The sequence below is a fragment of the Plecotus auritus genome (assembly GCF_963455305.1).
Source record: "Plecotus auritus genome assembly, chromosome: 12".
NCBI classification, from domain to species: Eukaryota; Metazoa; Chordata; class Mammalia; order Chiroptera; family Vespertilionidae; genus Plecotus; species Plecotus auritus.
Genome location: NC_137778.1, coordinates 33989374 through 34003975, shown reverse-complemented (window position 1 = coordinate 34003975; position 14602 = coordinate 33989374). Strand labels below are relative to the sequence as shown.

General features: G+C 53.0%; 1 protein-coding gene across 1 annotated transcript in view; it reads right to left on the bottom strand.

Annotated features, from left to right (window-relative positions):
- The window catches only part of PHGDH (phosphoglycerate dehydrogenase), a 29814-nt gene extending 15801 nt beyond the window's left edge, over window positions 1-14013 (bottom strand). Inside the window, exons 1-3 of the mRNA XM_080648818.1 lie at window positions 13728-14013; window positions 4963-5114; window positions 1830-1895 (exon numbers count right to left, since the gene is read on the bottom strand). Of these exons, the coding sequence (XP_080504944.1) occupies window positions 1830-1895; window positions 4963-5114; window positions 13728-13865 (356 nt within the window). The 5' untranslated portion in view covers window positions 13866-14013. The remainder of the gene's footprint in view (window positions 1-1829; window positions 1896-4962; window positions 5115-13727) is intronic.
- Between the last annotated feature and the right edge of the window lie 589 nt (window positions 14014-14602).

Sequence of the window (14602 nt, the reverse complement as noted above, 5' to 3'; positions counted from 1 at the left end):
TGGACGCATCTTTGATGAGTGAGGTTATGGATGAGGGACTGGGATGAGGTGGTGGGGGCATCCTTTAAACCATCCCACTTTACCGACTCTTTTAAATAGTCTTTTTATTTTATTTTATTGATTTTTTTACAGAGAGGAAGGGAGAGGAGGGATAGAGAGTTAGAAACATCGATGAGAAACATCGATCAGCTGCCTCCTGCACAATCCCTACTGGGGATGTGCCCGCAACCAAGGTACATGCCCTTGACTGGAATCGAACCTGGGACCCTTTAGTCCACAGGCCGACACTCTATCCACTGAGCCAAACCTGTCAGGGCCCGACTCTTTCAAATAAAGCTGGACATGCAGCCAGGACGGTCTGGAAGACCCAGACAGCCAGCTCGACGGCCCCTTCTGAGCTGGGTTCCTGTTGCTGGGGAAGTGGTGCCTGTTCCTCTCTCTCCAACCGCCTCTCCTCCTCACTGGCCAGTGATTACCAGTGAATCCCTGTGGTCTCGGGGAGAGATCTCGGAGAAGAGTTAGAGCAAAGCTGAGCCCCTGGAGGTCCTCCCCAGCAGGAGGGAGGACGCCTCTTGAGGGAGGGAAAGAGTAACTTCTCAGGCCCGGGAGGGTTCAGGCCTGCACAGAGAAGCAAGGAGTCCTGCTGTCTGGCTGCTGGTTTAAGGGTCCCAGGTCTCAGTGAGGCAATGCCAGTGGACCCTTCTGACCCTCCACTGTGGGCTCAGGACCAGGGAGACGAAGAGGAAAGTGACGGAGAGATCAAGGAAAAAGGGAAAGAAGGATCCAAGGCTCTGCCAAGGGACCTCGAGCAGCTTCCTGCCCTGTCCCTGGCTCCGTGCCCTCCCCCGACCACAGAAATGCTGGGGTTGCCAGCTCAGCACAGTCATTCCACCACCAGCCCGGTAAGGCTCACCCGCATCATGTGTCATATCCCTTGTTCCTAGGCTGCCCCCTCTACTCAGGGGGCCCCCACGCCCAGAATTCTGGGTTCAAAGAGCAACAGATTTGAGCATTTGAGTTCCTTTGTGTTATGAACCCACAGGGCAGCTTTAATTTCATTTTATTACAACACAGACTGTGAGGACAGTGACAGAGGTGAGCCCTGTCACCGAATCCGGAGACAGCTTCTTGGATGAATTAACCTTGAAGAACAAGAAGAGTTACCTAGGCCAGTGGTCGGCCAACTGCGGCTCGCGAGCCACATGCAGTTCGCGAGCCGCGGTTTGCCGCTCTGTTGACTAATGAGTTTGCCAACCACTGGGATAGGGGCTTAATCACAAGGAACAACAGCCTATAATTATTGGAATCGAGAGTCTAGGTCAGTGGTCAGCAAACTCATTAGTCAACAGAGCGGGAAACCGCGGCTCGCGAGCCACATGCAGATCGCGAGCCGCAGTTTGCCGACCACTGACCTAGACGAAGCTGATGGGGAAGGGTGCTCCGGGCAGCAGGAAGAGCATTTGCAAAGCGTGGAGGCTAGAAGTTAGTGTGTGAAAACCGACTGCCAGATGGATGGGGCGCGTGGGAAGCGAGGAAGGAGAAATGAAAGATCACACACAATCCCTCCCTCCACGACCCTGCTCCTAGGTGACAAGCAGCACCTGGTAACTGCCCCTCCCCATTGGCCAGCACTGGGGACCTGACCTTGGCGCGCCAGAGCCAGGGTACTGAATGTTCCACAGGGCACCGGCGGCCTTGAAGGTTCCTAGCGGCCTGCACGCCGCCAAGCTGCCGTGCACTCACTCAGTTTCTGCGGGTCCCTTTGCTTGGAGCCTCCTACTAACTGACATGCCAGGGGGCCTGGCTCTGCTGAGAAGTCGGCGACTTACCTGGCCAGACACATGATCATCCCACAGGTGAGCTCCGCAGCACTGAGACTGTTCCCATTGGGGGTGCTAAAGAGCAAAGGGAAGAGGGACATCAGTGGGCCCAGGCCCAGCACTCTCACTCCTATGCCAACAGAAGGCCTTGAGGGCACACTGCGCCCGCTCTCTGCTCCACGAGCTTGTCCCACGGCACCGCCCCCGGTTTCTCTGATGTGCTCCAGCCCACATCCCAGGGCTGCGACCTCCAGCAGAGAAACACACCGGGCCTCACTCCCCAAACTCACTTCTCCCGAGAGAAAAGTGTCTCCCTGGCCTGGCTAGCCCTTTGTCTGATTCCTCTCATTTCTGAATCTACCTGCCCGAGGAGGCACAAATCCCGAGGCTCATGCCATCAACCTGACCGAGGCTGTGCCTTGATGGGTGACACATCTATCAGATGCGGAGGTCAGCCCATTGCCCACTGGCCTTCACCAAGGTGCCCAACTTGGCATTTATTCATAACAAAGTGATATATATATATATATATACTAGAGGCCCCGTGCACAAAATTCATGCAGGGGTTGGGGGGGACGGTGTCCCTCAGCCCAGCCTGCGCCCTCTTGCAATCAGAGACCCCTCTGGTATAGGGTCCCTAGGCCGGGCCAGTGATCAGGGCCTATTGGGGCTTTCCTCCCCCGCTCCCCGCAGCTGGCCCCGCCCCCGCCACTGCCACTGCTTGCCGTCTGTGCGGCACTGCCCCCACTCCCCGTCACCGGTTGCCTCCCTCTGCGGGCAACAGGCAATCGTGGGGTGTGATCACTTGGCTGGCCTGGGCCTCCCTCTTTGGGGCAATCGTAGGGCGATGGCAGGCCCCCGACCAATAGCATCGCACCCGCCTTGGCTGGCCTGGCGCCAGTGCGTGTCATAGCGTGGGTGTCCGGAAGGTCGTTGGGACCGGCCTTCTGCGTTCAGTCAATTTGCATATTACAATTTTATTATTATTTATAGACAAATAAGATTTTTTTTTTTACTTTGTCACACCACCAATTGAAGCAAAACAACACAACATGCTGCCGCCTCACCCAAAAGCAGTGTTTTCACTTTGCCCTTTTTTGACGGCTCAGTGGGTCATTAGCAAAAGGCCCAATGAGTGCTTTTTAAAGGGGCACAAAGTGACACTTTTATCTCCACCCATGTGGCTTCTCCTCCTTCCCCTCAACGAGTCCTCAGCTGAGAAAGGTTCCTCACACCCTCACCCTCACAGCAATGCTGACTGTGCCCATTTTACAGGAAGGAGAAGGGAGATGGCCACCGTGAAACTGTTTCTTTTCCTCAAAGGCTTTTTTGTTTGCTCTTGAAAGAGCTTGTTAACATGCATGTTCACCCTCCTTCTTCCCCTACTGGATCTTTGCATCTCTGGAAATGAAGGTTAGAAGGAGAAAAAAGGTCAAGGGGTTCTATATTTTTTAAAAGGTCAAGATGAAAGGACCCTCAGAAATCTTGGCAGCTGCTCTTGCTTGGGGGATGTCCCACACCGAAGGCAGGACGACGGTGGCCGCCAAGAAGATGGAAGTCAGTGGAGTGGATCAATCAACTCTAGGCTCCAGCCTCCGCTATGGAAAGTGGGACGTACGTGCTGGGGTACAGCAGCCTCTGGAAACGACCACACGAGGCCAGTGGAACCTGGTCACCCTCGCCAGCTGCCCAGCCGAGGCGATCTGAAATGGAGCACTAGGCCGAGCGGCCAAGGCTGGGCCCATCACCGCGGTGGCAAGGACACTGAGCTGGGCCCAGCCTGTGGAAGATACTGGAGCACGCAGACTAGCAGGCGACGCAGATGATTCTGGTATGGTTAGCAGCCTGCCAGAGCAGACAGGTGAAAAGTAAATCGTGCAACATTGTTCTTTAATAAAACTGGCAGAGCTTGTTTACGAAAAATCCTATATCATAAAAGGCTAATATGCAAATCGACCAAATGGCTAAACGACCGGTCGCTATGACACGCACTGACCACCAGGGGGCAGACACTCAACCCAGGAGCTGCCCCCTGGTGGTCAGTGCACTCCCACAGAGGGAGCACACTCAGCCAGAAGCCGGGCTCATGGCTGGCGAGCGCAGCGGGGTGGCGGGAGCCTCTCCTGCTTTCACAGCAGGGCTAAGCCGTCAGTCGGACATCCCCCGAGGGCTCCCAGACTGCAAGAGGGCACAGGCCTGGCTGAAAGACCCCCCACACCACCAGTGCACAAATTTCATGCACTGGGCCTCTAGTAAATAATAAAAGTTTCTCAGAGCCTGTCTTTGCACAAGACCCTGGCTCCCTGGCCCCCAGGGAACAGGCCGGATGGGGACACTGGCAGAGGGGCTGGGGGGCCGGAGGCTGCTGCTTCTGGATCCAGGGCAACCATGTCAGATGGGTTACATTTAACATTTCTACTGTTGGATATCGCCCACCCTAGTCAGATGACCGGTCAGTTCACCCCTACCCTAGAGGGGAGAGTGGGGGGAAAGGACTTGAGGACATGAGGTTCCCAAGGGAAAAGGACTCCAAGGGACAGAGCCGTGGACCAAGGATAGTCTTGCCTCACCACATGCCAGGCGGGAGCCAGAGGTGAGTGTCCCCTTGCACGAGCATGCCGACATGACCTTGCATGACCTTTCCCCTGGGTTTCTGCAAAACCAGCTCCAGTGGGGACCCTTTTCCTACTGGCCCTGGGGTGTGAAAGGGAAACGGAGGTCCTGGCTGCAGGGGGGTCCGGGGAAGTGAGGAAGACAAAGACTGGAGTCACTGGGTTGCTGAGATGGTGCATGTGCACATAGATAAGAGCAGAGCTAACAATACTGGCTCCAGACAGCACAATGGAGGGGGAAGGCAGAGCTGGAGCCGAGAGGATAGATAAAATTCACTAACTCCCTTCTGACTCCCACACCAGGCTGCAGACCTACAGACACCTGGGGGGTGGGTTTGTGAAGCACGGAGTTTACAAAGAGAAGCTCAATGGCAAACTACTAGGTTTGAGCACTGACCACCGCCTGGACTCGGCTTCGACCACGCCTCCTCCTGAAAGTCCTTAGCTCCGACCTGGCTTTGCCTAACGTAGATATCTCCCTCCCTCCTCGGGGTCCAGCCCCACCCCCACCCCCGGCCTCCACGACTCACTTCATGACCAGGATGCCTTTCCTCGTGGCGGCCTCCAGATCCACGTTGTCCACGCCGGTGCCGGCCCTGCCCACCACCTGGAGCTTCTCTGCGGCGTTGATGACTTCCGCGGTCACCTTGGTGGCCGAGCGCACGATAAGGCCTTCGCAGTCCTGAGGCAGAAGGAGAAAAATACCTGGGTCCACGGAGCTGGTCTGGAAGACCTCCTAGAACAGCCTTGGGCAAACTACGGCCCGCGGGCCGGATCCGGCTGTTCTATCCGGTTCTCTTGCTCTCCCCGCCGCTCCTTTACTTTGAATTTATATTAGTTCACACAAACACTCCATCCATGCTTTTGTTCCGGCCCTCCGGTCCAGTTTAAGAACCCATTGTGGCCCTAGAGTCAAAAAGTTTGCCCACCCCTGTAAGAGCTTCCTTGCCCACAGCGGGAGCTCCCACATGCTGGCTGACTGGATATCCTCAAGGAAAAGGAGGCAATAGCGTGGGGCACCGTTTACACATCCACGAAGCTCCCCCAGACAGGCCTGGGTTCAAATCCAAGCTCCATCCCTGGTGAGCTCCGAATCTGAGCTTCAGCATCAACTGTGTGAGAGGAGGGACAGGCCGGGGGCAGCACCTGGTGCGGTAGCTGGCCCTGCTGAAGGTGAGACAGGCCAGTAAGCCAGGACAAGCGGAATAGGGAAACAGACCTGTAGTCTTCAGCCATCTAGTAAATCCCACCTTTCCTAAACCAAGGACCCTTAAAAGTAAATCGTTTGCATTTCTCCTCCCCGGCCGGAGGGTAAATAGCTTAAAGCACCCTAGGCAGGGAGACAGCAGAAATCCAATTAGTGCCATGGGCCAACCACACCCAAGGACAGACAAATTAAGAGAATAAATCCCATTTTGGCACATCAGCATAAAGCTGAATATTCTATTGAGATCCTTCCCTAAGACCTCACCTAAATGCCCAGCCTGGAAAAACCCTCAAAAGGAAGATCCAGCCCTAACCGATTTGGCTCAGTGGATAGAGCGTCGGCCTCCGGACTCAAGGGTCCCAGGTTCGATTCCGGTCAAGGGCATGTACCTTGGTTGCGGGCACATCCCCAGTAGGGAGTGTGCAGGAGGCAGCTGATGTTTCTCTCTCATCGATGTTTCTAACTCTCTATCCCTCTCCCTTCCACTCTGTAAAAAATCAATAAAATATTTTTTTTTTTTTAAAAAAAAAAAGGAAGCCGAAGCCGGTTTGGCTCAGTGGATGGAGCGTCGGCCTGCGGACTGAAGGGTCCCAGGTTTGATTCCGGTCAGGGGCGTGTGCCTTGGTTGCGGGCACATCCCCAGTGGGAGGTGTGCAGGAGGCAGCTGATCGATGTTTCTCTCTCATCGATGTTTCTGGCTCTCTGTCCCTCTCCCTTCCTCTCTGTGAAATATCAATAAAATATATTTTAAAAATAAATAAATAAATAAAAAATAAAAAAAAAGGAAGATCCAGCTCATGCTCTCCCTCCCTCCCAGGAACAGGTGTGCAGCTCCTAAACTCTGAGGGACCCCACGAGGCTTGCAACCAGGGCAGCCAGGGGCAGTGGTTGGCTGCCTCTCCTCTGACTTCTTGGTGAGCCAAAGCAGACCGCGAGGCTCATTTCCCCAGCCTTTCCTTGTTTCCCTGTCCCCCGCCCCCCTTTAATAAACGTCTTCTAACATTCACCTGGACTCGTGTTGTGAATTTTTTCCTGCACGAAGTCAAAGCCTCCTGTCTGGTAACAAAGGGACATCCCTGCCTCCACTGACCCTGGGAAGCCCCTAGGCTGGCACATGGAAGGCACTCAATAAATAAATGGTGGCCGGCTGAATGAAGAAGTGAAGGGAATGAAGGAAAGACAAAACGGCTGAAAGGGAAACATCTAAAAAGACCAAAGTAAGGGGAAAGGAGAGAACAATGAAACGGGTCCAAAATGGCTCAGAAACCCAGGCAATTTAGACTAAAATATTCCATGAGAACACTGAGACCTTCTAGAGCAGGGGTGGGCAAACTTTTTGACTCGAGGGCCACAATGGGTTCTTAAACTGGACCGGAGGGCCGGAACAAAAGCATGGATGGAGTGTTTGTGTGAACTAATATAAATTCAAAGTAAACATCATTACATAAAAGGGTACGGTCTTTTTTTTTTTATTTCAATAGTTTTATTCATTTCAAACATTTTAACAAGAAGAATGTAAACACTAATTATTATAATTTGAAACTTCAAAAAATGGAGGCATCATAGCACAATAACATACCTTATATTGAAGATGGCAAAGGCAAAATAAAATTGCCTAACAAAGGAAAGGTACAAAAGCCTTTCAAATTAAACTTAAATATAATAAAATAATTTAAAACTAAAACAAATAGAAAAGAACAAAATGTGTAAACAGTAAATTAAACATTTTCTTTAGTGCAACTTCCAAATTATGCCTGGGACGTAGACGTAGATGGCAATGTAGACTGGGTTGAAAGGTTTTTGGTCTTTAAAACATCAACTTCAGTGGGAACAGTGTTGTTGGTCTCCTTTTTAGCTAATGCTCTGATACTGTGCTCTCCAGGGGCGTGTCTCCCTACATCACCACGATAACGTGTCTGTGCATTCCCAGGGTGATGTCGGGGGACGCGTCCGCGGGCATTACAAGGAGCCTCTGGAAGATTGAGAGGTTGTTCCTTCTACTGAATGGGCGGATATAAATCCGCCCACTCAGAAGAAGGAGCTGCGGCCGTGTTTCCCGTTGCCATGTTAACACTGCTGCTGGTGAAGGAGCGGAGGGGAGAGCAAGAGAACCCTCCGCTCTTTCAGCTCCACTGGCTGGATAGAACAGCCGATCCGTAGTTTGCCCACGGCTGTTCTAGAGTCATCCTAGCCACTTTACATGGCCATTCGCTAAGCTAGACCCCAAGACGGTCTTCACAGCTCATCCAGACTCCTGGGGTACCTTCCCACAACCAGGATATTGTTGCCCAAACACCCAATGAGCATCCCCACGCAATAGAGCAGGTGAACAAGCACCCGGCCCACCCCCATGACTGTCCGGGTGGGTGAGGAAGCAGCAAGCATGGAGTCGTCGGGAGGCTGGGTCCCAGCCCTGGGTTGGTTATGTCACCCCAGCCCTGGTCTCCGTCTGTATGAGAGGGTTAGAACAGATGGACCTTGGGGCCCGCCCACCTCTGCTCAGCCTCCCATGCATGGGAGTCTCTTGCATTTTCCTCAGCGGAGCTCTCGGCTGGATCCCATGAGAACTTTGTTTCTTCCCTTCCCACCACATCGATTCTGGGGAAAGAAAGGCCAGCGGGCACCTGGCTCGAAGGGCGAGGGCCCCCCTGTAATACCATGCACAAGCCCAGAGCCCAGGAACACGTCAGACAAGGTACACAGAGAGGGCAGAGCCCCTCGGTCCTCCACGGCCGGGGCGGGGGCCTGGGAGGGGGCGGAGGGGATTCAGGTTTACACGCAGCCGAGTCTCTAAATCTGGAGGCCTCACCGATGTTTCAGGAGACCTTTCTCCACCTGACCGCAGAGAGCTTGATGCAAGACCCCTCATGGGCACCCCAAGCCCTTTTATTTATCTGTGACTTTATTATCCGTGGTTCTGAAATAAAACCTCAAAATGTGACATTCAAAGAAGCATTTACCAAGAAGCATTAAAGTCTCACCCCACTTCACAGATGAGAAACTGAAGCTCCCTTCCCCCTCCCCCAACGAAGGCTGCCCACGTCCCCTCCACCTCCTCATCCCCGCCTCCTTTCTTCTGTCCACCTCCGGGGTGTCTGGTGTATATATATCTGGAATTATGCTACACCTGTCAACACAAGTCACAGCCCCACCCAAGGAGCTCACGGCAACAACACACCAGAACTCACCACTGCACGTGTATGGTGTGACCTCGGCGTGTACAAGGCATGGAAAGGTTAAGGAGACAGACGGGAGCCACCCTGTCTGGGCTGTGGGCCAACACCTGGTACTCTGAATACCTCCCTAGTTGAACATCAGCCAATGCCTGGCCAGAAAGGGGACACCGTGTCTGTCCCACATCCAAGTCCACCGCCCCTGCCTCCACAGAAAAGGATCCCCCTACCTGGCCACACACCACCCACTCTTCCAGGCAACTTCCCTTCCATGAACCCTTTGCAAACAACCCAGGACGCCATCACGGACCCTCCCGTTTTTTTGTGTGTTTTTTTTTTAATATATTATATTGATTTTTTTTACAGAGAGGAAGGGAGAGGGATAGAGAGTTAGAAACATCAATGAGAGAGAAACATCGATCAGCTGCCTCCTGCACACCCTCCACTGGGGATTTGCCCGCAACCAAGGCACATGCCCCTGACCGGAACCGAACCCGGGACCCTTCAGTCCGCAGGCCAACGCTCCATCCACCAAGCCACACCGGCCAGGGCGGACCCTCCCGTTTTATCACCTGCTTCACATGTACTAGTGAATGTCCTCTCTCTGACCTGCAGTTTGCTTTTCTCATACGTCCCTAAAGCAAAGATTATTTTAACAGCTGATACTCAATAAAAGACGCCGCTGAAATGAATCCAGTGATTAAACCTACCTTCACCATTCTCCCCACCCGCCGCCTTCCTTCCCCAAATATTTGATTGGGTCACATGATTGAAAATCCAACGTCAGAAATCCCTTCTCTTGAGTGTGATAAGAGGCTTAAGATTTACTTGTGTGAGCACTGAACAGTTTTCTGAAAAGGGAGAACAAGCTGGGAGGCAGCCGGGAGAAAGAAAGGTTCAGAAATTGCCAAGTCGAGCCACACAGCCAAATAGGCACCAAACAGACCCACGTATGTGTGGGGATTTACAAAATAATAAAGGCAGGTTTCAAACTGCTGGGGAAAGGAAGATCTATGCAATACATGGCAGTAGGAAAATGTAAGGGACAAAACACTGAATTCCTTCTTTATCTTTCTTACAATTATGAGCTAAAGCAGCCGTGGGCAAACTACGGGCCGCGGGCCGGATCCGGCCCGTTCGGCTGTTCTATTCGGCCCGCGGAGCCGAAAGAGCTGAGGGTTCTCTTGCTCTCCCCTCCGCTCCTTCACCAGCAGCAGTGTTAACATGGCAACGTCGGGAAACACGGCTGCAGCTCCTTCTTCTGAGTGGGCGGATTTATATCCGCCCATTCAGTAGAAGGAACAACCTCTCAATCTTCCAGAGGCTCCTTGTAATGCCCGCGGACGCGTCCCCCGACATCACCCTGGGAATGCAATGCGGAGACACGTTATCGTGGTGATGTAGGGAGACACGCCCCTGGAGAGCACAGTATCAGAGCATTAGCTAAAAAGGAGACCAACAACACTGTTCCCACTGAAGTTGATGTTTTAAAGACCAAAAACCTTTCAACCCAGTCTACATTGCCATCTACATCTACGTCCCGGGCATAATTTGAAAGTTGCACTAAAGAAAATGTTTAATTTACTGTTTACACATTTTGTTCTTTTCTATTTGTTTTAGTTTTAAATTATTTTATTATATTTAAGTTTAATTTGAAAGGCTTTTGTACCTTTCCTTTGTTAGGCAATTTTATTTTGCCTTTGCCATCTTCAATATAAGGTATGTTATTGTGCTATGATGCCTCCATTTTTTGAAGTTTCAAATTATAATAATTAGTGTTTACATTCTTCTTGTTAAAATGTTTGAAATGAATAAAACTATTGAAATAAAAAAAAAAGACCGTACCCTTTTATGTAATGATGTTTACTTTGAATTTATATTAGTTCACACAAACACTCCATCCATGCTTTTGTTCCGGCCCTCCAGTCCAGTTTAAGAATCCATTGTGGCCCTCGAGTCAAAAAGTTTGCCCACCCCTGAGCTAAAGGTATAAATACATCACCAGCCTGCGGGCTAATGGATTCTGACTAGCACTGCTATTTAATGAAACAAGAAAATATGTAAATGCATCACCTATGGTATGGGTGTTATTTCATGAAACTTTAGTAAGTGTGTGTCCATATGTGTAGATGTGTAAACTGAGTTGTGACGTAAAATGACTTTCTGATTGTGGGTCATGGTCAACGTTTAAAAGCCACTGATGCGTGGTAAGATTTAAATGTTCCTGCATATTAGGATTTAAGAAGTGGCACCAGCCCGGCCAGCGTAGCTCAGTGGTCGAGCGTCCACCTATGAACCAGGAGGTCGAGATTCAATTCCCAGTCAGGGCATATGTCCAGGTTGCGGGCTCAATCCCCAGTGTGGGGCGTGCAGGAGGCAGTCGATCAATGATTCTCTCTCATCATTGATGTTTCTATTTCTCTCTCCCTCTCCCTTCCTCTCTGAAATCAATAAAAACACATTTAAATAACAACCAAAAAGAAGTGGCACCTGCTGAGAGAGGAGGGGTACACAGTCTTGAGTTTTGTGAGTTCCAAAAAAGATGCTTTGTTATTCCAAGCCGGTTTTCTAAACATTTTTTTTTAATAAGACCCATAGTTAAGAAACACATGATTAAGTTGACATTTTAAACTCACATATCCCACACACCCCCCACGACTACACACATAACTGAAACAAATTTCACCACACACTATTAGCCTTACTATCTGTATAGTTCTTACTGTGTGTGTGTTTTTCAAATGCTAATCATGACCCATTAAAGCGACTTCCTTACCCAGCAATGGACTAGCTGTGACTTGCTTCAAGTCTGCAGAGGACGGTTCTGGGGGAGTAAGCGAGGGCAAACTGTGCCTGCCCAGAATGCGAAGGAGTGGGAAGGGAGGCCTGGCCTGGCCCAGGCGATGAGTTGGAGTTCCTTCCATACTGTAAAGATTGAAACGGGGGAGGCAGGGGCACTAACTCCGATGCCTCTCCACGCAGAATAAAAGCGCATAGAGTGGAGAGGAGAGGGCACCGTCCAGTCGGCTGCCAAGGAGACTCCCCAGCACTCCCAACTGAATGTTTCACAGAAGCAGGCAGGAAGGCTGGCGCTCCCAAACAGCCCCAGGATGCCTGGCAGTCTAGCCAAGAACCACCCCTCCTGCCCTGCCAGTTCCCAGCGCCTTGAAAAGGGCCTCCAGATTTCAGCTCCAGACTCCCACCTGGCTGGCTTCCCAACGACTGGGGACGCCTCTCGTTCTTCCCAATCCCACACTTAGCCCTCCCTGCCCCCCTCCCCCCGCCCCTTCTTCCCCTCCCGGGGTAGAGTATCTCTGATTTCCATAAGAAAGCTACAAAGCCCCAAGAAAAGGGCACGCTCCCCATTCCAGTGATCTGATGGGTCTGGAGCTGGGCTAGAGGCCACTCCACTGCCTTCTGGCCACTGCCCAGAGCCAAGGTCATTGGCACCATTCATACAAAAGGAGGTGGTGAGTGTGAGGCGCCTGCCTCCCACCTGGACCTACCCTGCTCCTAGGATTAGGTCCTGAGCCCTTGCACCTCACCCCACCTCATTCCCACCCCCCCCACCCCTCCAGGCCGATCAGCCCTTCTCTCCACTTCTGCGGCGGGAGCAGGCGGAGGCTGGGCTGCTGGGCGCTCTCATTCACCACTCATCCGGCCAGTCGTCTCGGTCGCCGTTTGGCCAGGTTCCCTAATCAGCTTATAAGCTTCCTGAAGGCACCGACCGGTCGGAAACTTCTCTGAGTCCGGGAAAGGTTGGACGCCCGGACACCGCATATGGGGAGGGTCCATGGAGAAACACGACAGCAGATACCACCGCACAGGCGGCTGTGAGGACCACGCGGTGGCCGCACCGTGAAAACAGCAGCCGCCTGCTATTTTGATGTCAGGACCCCGGGAGGAGCGAAGGACGGAGGGGGTGGGTCCGCGCAGAGGCAGGTAGAGGTTGGTAGGAGGCTACACTGCGGGGGGTGGGAGTTGGGGGAGGGGTAGACAGCGGGGTGCTGGGTGCAGGAGCTGGAGTGAAGAGTTCACAAAATAACTGACATCCACTGGACGAGGCCACCAACCCGCACAGGAAGGAGGACCCTTACAACCAAGGTAGATTACGATTTGAAGTCGGCTGTGCTCATTACATATCCCAACAAACCGAGATACGTTCCTGAGAAAGACTTGCTAAGAAATACCAATTGCCTGGGGGCGCCTGGGATCGATTCGAGTCCAGTCTGGTCGTTCTTGACCAGCGAGGAGGCCAAAGTGAGGCCATCCGCCCGGGCCACGTGCGGAGACGGAGCTTGGACCCCAGCCGCGTGGGCGGCCCAAGGATCTCGGGCGCCCCCCGCCCGCCCCCATTTCCTCCGGGCTCCCAGGAGGCCGAGGGGCGGTGAAAACTCACAGCAGTCTTGCGTCAGACGAAAGGCGGGTACGTTGGTTACAGTCCCCGCAGCTGCCACGAGACAGGCTGGGACTCGGCCAGCGCCCCCCAGGGAAGGCGCGATTCGGTAGCGCCAGCCAGGGCTCGGTTCGGGGAGGATCGCCGGTCCCGGCGCAGGGAAGCCACTTTGGCCGGAGCCCCGGCGCAGCGCCCAGCTGGCGGGGCCACTGGGCTCCAAGGCGCTGGGGGCCATGCTGGCATCCCGCCGGGAGCCTGCACAGCGCGTTGCTCGCGGGTGGCAAAGCCAACGAGATACGCGCAGTTGCAAACTGAACGGAAAGTTTACATCCTGCAGCTCACCGCCGCGTGTTCCTCCCTCCTTCCCCCACCCCCCGCCCCAACCCTTTAAATCAGGAGGCCCCAGGATCCACCGATACCCGGGACCGGGGTGGGGGTGGGGCGCGCTGGCCCGGGCGCGGCCAGCCCGTTTCCGAGGAGGATGCCACCGAGCGCTTGTCTTTCTCCCGCTCGCGTTACCTGCAGCTCGGCTATCAGCTCCTCTTTGCTCAGGTTCTGCTTCTCCACCACCTGCAGCCCTCCATCTTGCAGGATCTTCCGGCAGCAAGGGTCCAGGCTGTCACTGATGAGCACTTTCTGTAGATTTGCGAAGGCCATTGCTGGAGCCGGCCTCGGATCCACCGCTCTCCCTGGACAGAAACACCTCGAAGCCGAGAAGCTACTGTTCGGAAGGCCGGGCTTGTGTAACTGGGCAGGATTCACGATCTCCCGCTCCCCCCTTTGTCTCCCCCTCCTGCTCCTACCGTCTCCTGTGATTGGGCAGAAATGCTCCAACTCGCGGTGACTCCGCCTCCTCCTCGAGGTTCTGAGCCTTCAGTTCCCCTCCCACTTTATTATTCGCAGGGATTGAATTTCTCAATCTCAGCCAAAACCCTTCCCTGCACCTGGTGAACATATACTAGTAGAAGCACAATTTATGCTGACGGAGCTGATTTATATCTGCAATAAACGGAGAAAGATCCGTTCTCACCGTGAGGGCAATGCTTCATCTTCACTTCTTTCCTCCTAAGGACTCATTCATGAATTCCTGCACGGCGTTTAGAGAAGACACACCTATTATATGTAAGGCACTGTGCTAGATGCTGAAGGGGGCTGAACATCCAAAAGACATAGCCCCCTGCCGGGCTGCGTGGCTCAGTGGTGAGCAGTGACCAACGAACCAGGAGGTCACTGTTCTATTCACCATCAGGGCCCTTGTCGGGGTTGCTAGCTCACTCCTCAGTGGGGGGCGTGCAGGAGGCAGCGGATCTACGATTCTCTCTCATCATGGATGTTCCTATCTCTCTCTCCCTCTCTGAAATCAATTAAAAATATTTTTTTAAATTAAAATAAAG